At 38.6% G+C, this 10,964-nt stretch overlaps 1 protein-coding gene across 1 annotated transcript; it reads left to right on the top strand.

Annotated features, from left to right (window-relative positions):
- The first annotated feature begins 210 nt into the window (after nt 1-210).
- On the top strand, nt 211-1,137 carry LOC131837834 (olfactory receptor 6C4-like). The gene has a single exon (XM_059183501.1). The coding sequence runs from the start codon at nt 211-213 to the stop codon at nt 1,135-1,137; it is 927 nt and encodes a 308-aa protein (XP_059039484.1).
- The last annotated feature ends 9,827 nt before the right edge of the window (nt 1,138-10,964 follow it).

Below are 10,964 nucleotides of genomic sequence, written 5' to 3'. Positions count from 1 at the left end.
GGGGAATTAAAAAGACTTTAGGAATAAGGTCATAGAAGATAATTAGGTTTCCATGGAGCCAAGGCCAGTGTAATGCGATGCTGGTTTATATCAACTGCATAGAGAGGAATATATGATATGACTCATTAGGTTCAGCTTTGTCTCTCTTACCCTGAGAAACTTGAGTTTTCATCACTCACCTCTCTCCTTCAGATCTCCTAAAAGTCAACCATGAAAAACAGGACGTTGACTGAATTTATTCTGTTGGGCTTCACAAATCAACCTGAGGTCCAGGCTGTGATATGCATCTTTCTGTTCCTCATCTACATGATAAGTGTCCTAGGAAATCTGACTATCATCATTCTCACTCTAGTACACCCTCACCTCCAGACCCCCATGTATTTCTTACTCCGGAATTTCTCCTTCTTAGAAGTTTCCTTCACATCCATTTTTATTCCCAGATTTCTGACCAGCGTGACAACAGGAAATAAAGTCATCAGTTTTGCTGGATGTTTCATTCAATATTTTTTTGCTATATTTCTTGGGGCAACAGAGTTTTACCTCTTGGCTTCTATGTCCTATGACCGCTATGTTGCCATCTGCAAACCCCTGCATTACCTGACCATCATGAACAACAGGGTCTGCATACAACTCGTGTTCTCTTCCTGGCTGGGAGGATTACTAGCTATCTTACCCCCAATCATCCTGATGAGCCAGGTAGATTTCTGTGCTTCCAATGTTGTGAATCACTATTTCTGTGACTATGGGCCCCTTCTGGAGCTGGCCTGCTCAGACACAAGCCTCCTAGAAGGGATGGTCCTCTTCGTGGCAGTTGTGACTCTGGTGGTTACTCTACTGCTAGTGACATTTTCTTACACATTCATTATCAGGACCATTTTGAGGATCCCTTCTGCCCAGCAAAGGACAAAGGCTTTTTCCACTTGTTCCTCCCACATGATTGTCGTCTGCCTCTCCTATGGCAGCTGCATGTTTATGTATATTAATCCCTCTGCAAAAGAAGAAGGTGCCTTCAACAAAGGAATGGCTGTGCTCATTACCTCAATTACTCCCTTGTTAAACCCCTTCATTTATACTCTAAGAAATCAGCAAGTGAAGCAAGCATTCAAAGACACCATCAAAAAGATTGTGAAGCTTTAAAACACAATACGTTTCCATGAAAAATATATTGCACATACTAAATGGGTACTAAGTGTTTTCTATGTCTCAGATGCTGAACTGGCTCTTGAGGATAAATATAGAAATGACATAGGTCCTAAGTTCAAGGAATCTGCAGCCTAGTATGGCAGAAAGATATTAAACTGTAAATTCATGTAGTAAGTTTACCAAAAATAAAAGAACAAGGTAAGTGTTATTAGGGAGCAAGAAGGAGAATCCATAAAAAGAACAGTTGGAGGGAGTTAATTATTTTCCAGAAATGACCCTAAATTTAAAAGGCAAAAGACATTGTTTATTTAGAAGAGTGGAAGGTAAGAATTTAGAATGAGAAGAAGGGACCATCAAGAAGGTATTATTTAATTACAAGCTCCAGAGTCAGTGGACATTGGTGAGTCAAGAGAAGTTCTGAGAAAGGAAGTTAAATCCTCAGCATTATTTTGAAGGAAATCTGGCATTGGCATTGCTCTTCCTCAGTGAGCCCTGGAGACTATGTTTTGGACAAGGTGTAAATAATTTTGATTCTCCTCCTCTTTGTCATTCATCTTTCAATTGTAGCCATTACAAATTTCATCCTTCCCTAAGGGAAAATTAAAAGGATATACATTTGGTCCACTTCTCTCCAAATGAGAGAACCCTCAAGATTTTGTCAACTTCCATATCCACTCTCCAGAAGCTGTGGATAGAAGAGGCTTCTAGAGCCAAGGTTAAAAATATTCTGCTTCTAGGAGTGGCAATCCTTATATCAGATCAATTAGATTTTAAGCCAAAGACTGTAATAAGAGATGAGGAAGGACACTATATCATACTCAAAGGGTCTGTCCAACAAGAAGATTTAACAATTTTAAATATCTATGCCCCCAACGTGGGAGCAGCCAACTATATAAACCAATTAATAACAAAATCAAAGAAACACATAAACAACAATACAATAATAGTAGGGGACTTTAATATTCCCCTCACTGAAATGGACAGGTCATCCAAGCAAAAGATCAGCAAGGAAATAAAGGCCTTAAATGACACACTGGACCAGATGGACATCACAGATATATTCAGAATATTTCATCCCAAAGCAACAGAATACACATTCTTCTCTAGTGCACATGGTACATTCTCCAGAATAGATCACATCCTCGGTCCTAAATCAGGACTCAACCGGTATCAAAAGATTGGGATCATTCCCTGCATATTTTCAGACCACAATGCTCTAAAGCTAGAACTCAACCACAAAAGGAAGTTTGGAAAGAACCCAAATACATGGAGACTAAAGAGTATCCTTCTAAAGAATGAATGGGTCAACCGGGAAATTAAAGAAGAATTGAAAAAAATCATGGAAACAAATGATAATGAAAATACAACGGTTCAAAATCTGTGGGACACAACAAAGGCAGTCCTGAGAGGAAAATATATAGCGGTACAAGCCTTTCTCAAGAAACAAGAAAGGTCTCAGGTACACAACCTAACCCTACACCTAAAGGAGCTGGAGAAGGAACAAGAAAGAAACCCTAAGCCCAGCAGGAGAAGAGAAATCATAAAGATCAGAGCAGAAATCAATGAAATAGAAACCAAAAAAACAATAGAACAAATCAACGAAACTAGGAGCTGGTTCTTTGAAAGAATTAATAAAATTGATAAACCCCTGGCCCGACTTATCAAAAAGAAAAGAGAAAGGACCCAAATAAATAAAATCATGAATGAAAGAGGAGAGATCACAACTAACACCAAGGAAATACAAACTATTATAAGAACATACTATGAGCAACTCTACGGCAATAAATTTGACAATCTGGAAGAAATGGATGCATTCCTAGAAACATATAAACTACCACAACTGAACCATGAAGAAATAGAAAGCCTGAACAGACCCATAACCAGTAAGGAGATTGAAACAGTCATTAAAAATCTCCAAACAAACAAAAGCCCAGGGCCAGACGGCTTCCCGGGGGAATTCTACCAAACATTTAAAGAAGAACTAATTCCTATTCTCCTGAAACTGTTCCAAAAAATAGAAATGGAAGGAAAACTTCCAAACTCATTTTATGAGGCCAGCATCACCTTGATCCCAAAACCAGACAAGGATCCCACCAAAAAAGAGAGCTATAGACCGATATCCTTGATGAACACAGATGCGAAAATACTCAACAAAATACTAGCCAATCGGATTCAACAGTACATTAAAAAGATTATTCACCACGACCAAGTGGGATTTATTCCAGGGCTGCAAGGTTGGTTCAACATCCGCAAATCAGTCAATGTGATACAACACATCAATAAAAGTAAGAACAAGAACCATATGATACTCTCAATAGATGCTGAAAAAGCATTTGACAAAGTACAACATCCCTTCCTGATCAAAACTCTTCAAAGTGTAGGGATAGAGGGCACATACCTCAATATCATCAAAGCCATCTATGAAAAACCCACCGCAAATATCATTCTCAATGGAGAAAAACTGAAAGCTTTTCCGCTAAGGTCAGGAACACGGCAGGGATGTCCATTATCACCACTGCTATTCAACATCGTACTAGAGGTCCTAGCCTCAGCAATCAGACAACAAAAGGAAATTAAAGGCATCCAAATCGGCAAAGAAGAAGTCAAATTATCACTATTCGCAGATGATATGATACTATATGTGGAAAACCCAAAAGACTCCACTCCAAAACTGCTAGAACTTATACAGGAATTCAGTAAAGTGTCAGGATATAAAATCAATGCACAGAAATCAGTTGCATTTCTCTACACCAACAGCAAGACAGAAGAAAGAGATATTAAGGAGTCAATCCCATTTACAATTGCATCCAAAACCATAAGATACCTAGGAATAAACCTAACCAAAGAGACACAGAATCTATACTCAGAAAACTATAAAGTACTCATGAAAGAAATTGAGGAAGACACAAAGAAATGGAAAAATGTTCCATGCTCCTGGATTGGAAGAATAAATATTGTGAAAATGTCTATGCTACCTAAAGCAATCTACACATTTAATGCAATTCCTATCAAAGTACCATCCATCTTTTTCAAAGAAATGGAACAAATAATTCTAAAATTTATATGGAACCAGAAAAGACCTCGAATAGCCAAAGGGATATTGAAAAAGAAAGCCAACGTTGGTGGCATCACAATTCCGGACTTCAAGCTCTATTACAAAGCTGTCATCATCAAGACAGCATGGTACTGGCACAAAAACAGACACATAGATCAATGGAACAGAATAGAGAGCCCAGAAATAGACCCTCAACTCTATGGTCAACTAATCTTCGACAAAGCAGGAAAGAATGTCCAATGGAAAAAAGACAGCCTTTTCAATAAATGGTGCTGGGAAAATTGGACAGCCACATGCAGAAAAATGAAATTGGACCATTTCCTTACACCACACACAAAAATAGACTCAAAATGGATGAAGGACCTCAATGTACGAAAGGAATCCATCAAAATCCTTGAGGAGAACACGGGCAGCAACCTCTTCGACCTCTGCCGCAGCAACATCTTCCTAGGAACAACGCAAAAGGCAAGGGAAGCAAGGGAAAAAATGAACTACTGGGATTTCATCAAGATCAAAAGCTTTTGCACAGCAAAGGAAACAGTTAACAAAATCAAAAGACAACTGACAGAATGGGAGAAGATATTTGCAAACGACATATCAGATAAAGGACTAGTGTCCAGAATCTATAAAGAACTTAGCAAACTCAACACCCAAAGAACAAATAATCCAATCAAGAAATGGGCAGAAGACATGAACAGACATTTCTGCAAAGAAGACATCCAGATGGCCAACAGACACATGAAAAAGTGCTCCATATCACTTGGCATCAGGGAAATACAAATCAAAACCACAATGAGATATCACCTCACACCAGTCAGAATGGCTAAAATCAACAAGTCAGGAAATGACAGATGCTGGCGAGGATGCGGAGAAAGGGGAACCCTCCTACACTGTTGGTGGGAATGCAAGCTGGTGCAGCCACTCTGGAAAACAGCATGGAGGTTCCTCAAAATGTTGAAAATAGAACTGCCCTATGACCCAGCAATTGCACTATTGGGTATTTACCCTAAAGATACAAATGTAGTGATCCGAAGGGACACATGCACCCGAATGTTTATAGCAGCAATGTCCACAATAGCCAAACTATGGAAAGAACCTAGATGTCCATCAACAGATGAATGGATCAAGAAGATGTGGTATATATACACAATGGAATACTATGCAGCCATCAAAAGAAATGAAATCTTGCCATTTGCAACAACATGGATGGAACTAGAGCGTATCATGCTTAGCGAAATAAGTCAAGCAGAGAAAGACAACTATCATATGATCTCCCTGATATGAGGAAGTGGTGATGCAACATGGGGGCTTAAGTGGGTAGAAGAAGAATAAATAAAACAAGATGGGATTGGGAGGGAGACAAACCATAAGTGACTCTTTATCTCACAAAACAAACTGAGGGTTGCCGGGGGGAGGGGGTTGGGGAGAAGCGGGTGGGATTATGGACATTGGGGAGGGTATGTGATTTGGTGAGTGCTGTGAAGTGTGTAAACCTGGTGATTCACAGACCTGGGGATAAAAATATATGTATATAAAAAATATATGTTTATAAAAAATAAAAAATAAAAAAAAAAAAATATTCTGCTTCTAGACAGGATCTATTGTTGCTTTTCTAGCTAGGATCATTTTAAGTTAATGGCTGGGATCTCCCAGTCTCAATCTTTCTCTCTCTCTCTCTCTCTCTCTCTCTCTCGCTTTCTCTTTCTCTCTTTGGTAGTTTCTGGTGATTCGTTCTTTCCTCTTGTAATTTTATTTTCATGTTTGTTTACTTTTGTTAAATATTAGAAAGGTCAAATCCTATGATATGACTCCATTCTTTTATCTTTTCTCCAAGTTTTTTGGTTTATAATATAAGCTGTGGATGCCTGTTTTGTAAACAAATAATGCATATAAAATATAATATGGTTTTATATTTAGGGTGCCTGGGTGGCTCAGTGAGTTGGGCCTCTGCCTTCAGCTCAGGTAGTGATCTCAAGGTCCTGGGATCAAGTCCTGAATCGAGCTCTCTGCTCAGCAAAGAGCCTCCTTCCTCCTCTCTCTCTCTCTGCCTGCCTCTCTGCCTACTTGTGATCTCTCTCTGTCAAATAAATAAATAAAATCTTTAAAAATAATATGGTTTTATATTTAGAATTTAGAATGTATAAGTCTTAGCAACCAAATTAGAATAGACTACCCTACCAAGAACTCTACACATGGACTCAAGTTCACAACAGCTTGAATATGAACTGGTGGTGGTAGGACCTCAACTTAAAACTATTGAAAATATTTTTTTTTTTATTTTTATTTTTATTATTTTTTTTATTTTTATTTATTTTTTTTTTAATTTTTTTTTTTAATTTTTTATAAACATATATTTTTATCCCCAGGGGTACAGGTCTGTGAATCACCAGGTTTACACACTTCACAGCACTCACCAAATCACATGCCCTCCCCAATGTCCATAATCCCAACCCCTTCTCCCAAACCCCCTCCCCCCGGCAACCCTCAGTTTGTTTTGTGAGATTAAGAGTCACTTATGGTTTGTCTCCCTCCCAATCCCATCTTGAAAATATTTTTTAAGAAAACTGAGTACTTCCACAGAGTTTAGTAAAATCCTAATGCATTGTACTATTGTTTTTTTTTTTGTTTCTATTTCATTGATTTCTGCTCTGATCTTTATGATTTCTCTTCTCCTGCTGGGCTTAGGGTTTCTTTCTTGTTCTTTCTCCAGCTCCTTTAGGTGTAGGGTTAGGTTGTGTACCTGAGACCTCTCTTGTTTCTTGAGAAAGGCTTGTACCACTATATATTTTCCTCTCAGGACTGCCTTTGTTGTGTCCCACAGATTTTGAACCATTGTATTTTCAAAATCATTTATTTCCATGATTTTTTTCAATTCTTCTTTAATTTCCCGGTTGACCCATTCATTCTTTAGAAGGATGCTGTTTAGTCTCCATGTATTTTGGTTCTTTTCAAACTTCCTTTTGTGGTTGAGTTCTAGCTTTAGAGCATTGTGGTCTGAAAATATACAGGGAATGATCCCAATCTTTTGATACCGGTTGAGTCCTGATTTAGGACCGAGGATGTGATCTATTCTGGAGAATGTTCCGTGTGCACTAGAGAAGAATGTGTATTCTGTTGCTTTGGGATGAAATGTTCTGAATATATCTGTGATGTCCATCTGGTCCAGTGTGTCGTTTAAGGCCTTTATTTCCTTGCTGATCTTTTGCTTGGATGATCTGTCCATTTCAGTGAGGGGAGTGTTAAAGTCCCCTACTATTATTGTATTATTGTTGATGTGTTTCTTTGATTTTGTTATTAATTGGTTTATATGGTTGGCTGCTCCCACGTTGGGGGCATACATATTTAAAATTGTTAAATCTTCTTGTTGGACAGACCCTTTGAGTATGATATAGTGTCCTTCCTCATCTCTTATTATAGTCTTTGGCTTAAAATCTAAATGATCTGATATAAGGATTGCCACTCCTGCTTTCTTCTGATGTCCATTAGCATGGTAAATTCTTTTCCACCCCCTCACTGTAAATCTGGAGGTGTCTTTGGGCTTAAAATGAGTTTCTTGGAGGCAACATATAGATGGGTTTTGTTTTTTTATCCATTCTGATACCCTGTGTCTTTTGACAGGGGCATTTAGCCCATTAACATTCAGGGTAACTATTGAGAGATATGAATTTAGTGCCATTGTATTGCCTGTAAGGTGACTGTTACTGTATATGGTCTCTGTTCCTTTCTGATCTACCACTTGTAGGCTCTCTCTTTGCTCAGAGGACCCCTTTCAAGATTTCCTGTAGAGCTGGTTTGGTGTTTGCAAATTCTTTCAGTTGTTGTTTGTCCTGGAAGCTTTTAATCTCTCCTTCTATTTTCAATGAGAGCCTAGCTGGATACAGTATTCTTGGCTGCATGTTTTTCTCATTTAGTGCTCTGAAAATATCATGCCAGCTCTTTCTAGCCTGCCAGGTCTCTGTGGATAAGTCAGCAGGCAATCTAATATTTTTACCATTGTATGTTACAGAGTTCTTTTCCCGGGCTGCTTTCAGGATTTTCTCTTTGTCACTGAGACTTGTAAATTTTACTATTAGGTCACGGGGTGTGGGCCTATACAAATCAACGAAAGTAGGAGCTGGTTCTTTGAAAGAATCAATAAAATTGATAAACCCCTGGCGCGACTTATCAAAAAGAAAAGAGAAAGGACCCAAATAAATAAAATCATGAATGAAAGAGGAGAGATCACAACTAACACCAAAGAAATACAAACTATTATAAGAACATACTATGAGCAACTCTACGGCAATAAATATGACAATCTGGAAGAAATGGATGCATTCCTAGAAACATATAAACTACCACAACTGAACCAGGAAGAAATAGAAAGCCTGAACAGACCCATAACCAGTAAGGAGATTGAAACAGTCATTAAAAATCTCCAAACAAACAAAAGCCCAGGGCCAGACGGCTTCCCGGGGGAATTCTACCAAACATTTAAAGAAGAACTAATCCTATTCTCCTAAAACTGTTCCAAAAAAATAGAAATGGAAGGAAAACTTCCAAACTCATTTTATGAGGCCAGCATCACCTTGATCCCAAAACCAGACAAGGATCCCACCAAAAAAGAGAGCTATAGACCAATATCCTTGATGAACACAGATGCGAAAATACTCAACAAAATACTAGCCAATAGGATTCAACAGTACATTAAAAAGATTATTCACCACGACCAAGTGGGATTTATTCCAGGGCTGCAAGGTTGGTTCAACATCCGCAAATCAGTCAATGTGATACAACACATCCATAAAAGAAAGAACAAGACCCATATGATACTCTCAATAGATGCTGAAAAAGCATTTGACAAAGTACAGCATCCCTTCCTGATCAAAACTCTTCAAAGTGTAGGGATAGAGGGCACATACCTCAATATCATCAAAGCCATCTATGAAAAACCCACTGCAAATATCATTCTCAATGGAGAAAAACTGAAAGCTTTTCCGCTAAGTTCAGGAACACTGCAGAGATGTCTATTATCACCACTGCTATTCAACATAGTACTAGAGGTCCTAGCCTCAGCAATCAGACAACAAAAGGAAATTAAAGGCATCCAAATCGGCAAAGAAGAAGTCAAATTAGCACTCTTCGCAGATGATATGATACTATATGTGGAAAACCCAAAAGACTCCACTCCAAAACTGCTAGAACTTATACAGGAATTCAGTAAAGTGTCAGGATATAAAATTAATGCACAGAAATCAGTTGCATTTCTCTACACCAACAGCAAGACAGAAGAAAGGGAAATTAAGGAGTCAATCCCATTTACAATTGCACCCAAAACCATAAGATAACTAGGAATAAACCTAACCAAAGAGGCACAGAATCTATACTCAGAAAACTATAAAGTACTCATGAAAGAAATTGAGGAAGACACAAAGAAATGGAAAAATGTTCCATGCTCCTGGATTGGAAGAATAAATATTGTGAAAATGTCTATGCTACCTAAAGCAATCTACACATTTAATGCAATTCCTATCAAAGTACCATCCATCTTTTTCAAAGAAATGGGACAAATAATTCTAAAATTTATATGGAACCAGAAAAGACCTCGAATAGCCAAAGGGATATTGAAAAAGAAAGCCAATGTTGGTGGCATCACAATTCCAGACTTCAAGCTCTATTACAAAGCTGTCATCATCAAGACAGCATGCTACTGGCACAAAAACAGACACATAGATCAATGGAACAGAATAGGGAGCCCAGAAATAGACCCTCAACTCTATGGTCAACTCATCTTCGACAAAGCAGGAAAGAATGTCCAATGGAAAAAAGACAGCCTCTTCAATAAATGGTGCTGGGAAAATTGGACAGCCACATGCAGAAAAATGAAATTGGACCATTTCCTTACACCACACACAAAAATAGACTCAAAATGGATGAAGGACCTCAATGTGCGAAAGGAATCCATCAAAATCCTTGAGGAGAACACAGGCAGCAACCTCTTCAACCTCAGCCGCAGCAACATCTTCCTAGGAACAACGCCAAAGGCAAGGGAAGCAAGGGCAAAAATGAACTATTGGGATTTCATCAAGATCAAAAGCTTTTGCACAGCAAAGGAAACAGTTAACAAAATCAAAAGACAACTGACAGAATGGGAGAAGATATTTGCAAACGACATATCAGATAAAGGACTAGTGTCCAGAATCTATAAAGAACTTAGCAAACTCAACACCCAAAGAACAAATAATCCAATCAAGAAATGGGCAGAGCACATGAACAGACATTTTCGCAAAGAAGACATCCAGATGGCCAACAGACACATGCAAAAGTGCTCCATATCACTGGGCATCAGGGAAATACAAATCAAAACCACAATGAGATATCACCTCACACCAGTCAGAATGGCTAAAATCAACAAGTCAAGAAATGACAGATGCTGGCGAGGATGCGGAGAAAGGGGAACACTCCTACACTGTTGGTGGGAATGCAAGCTGGTGCAGCCACTCTGGAAAACAGCATGGAGGTTCCTCAAAATGTTGAAAATAGAACTGCCCTATGACCCAGCAATTGCACTATTGGGTATCTACCCTAAAGATACAAACGTAGTGATCCAAAGGGGCACGTGCACCCGAATGTTTATAGCAGCAATGTCCACAATAGCCAAACTATGGAAAGAACCTAGATGTCCATCAACAGATGAATGGATCAAGAAGATGTGGTATATATACACAATGGAATACTATGCAGCCATCAAAAGACATGAAATCTTGCCATTTGCGACAACATGGAT

Source organism: Mustela lutreola, chromosome 8 (genome assembly GCF_030435805.1).
Source record: "Mustela lutreola isolate mMusLut2 chromosome 8, mMusLut2.pri, whole genome shotgun sequence".
Taxonomy (NCBI): Eukaryota; Metazoa; Chordata; class Mammalia; order Carnivora; family Mustelidae; genus Mustela; species Mustela lutreola.
The sequence above is the reverse complement of the archived record's forward strand: the minus strand, read 5'-3'. Positions and strand labels throughout refer to the sequence as shown.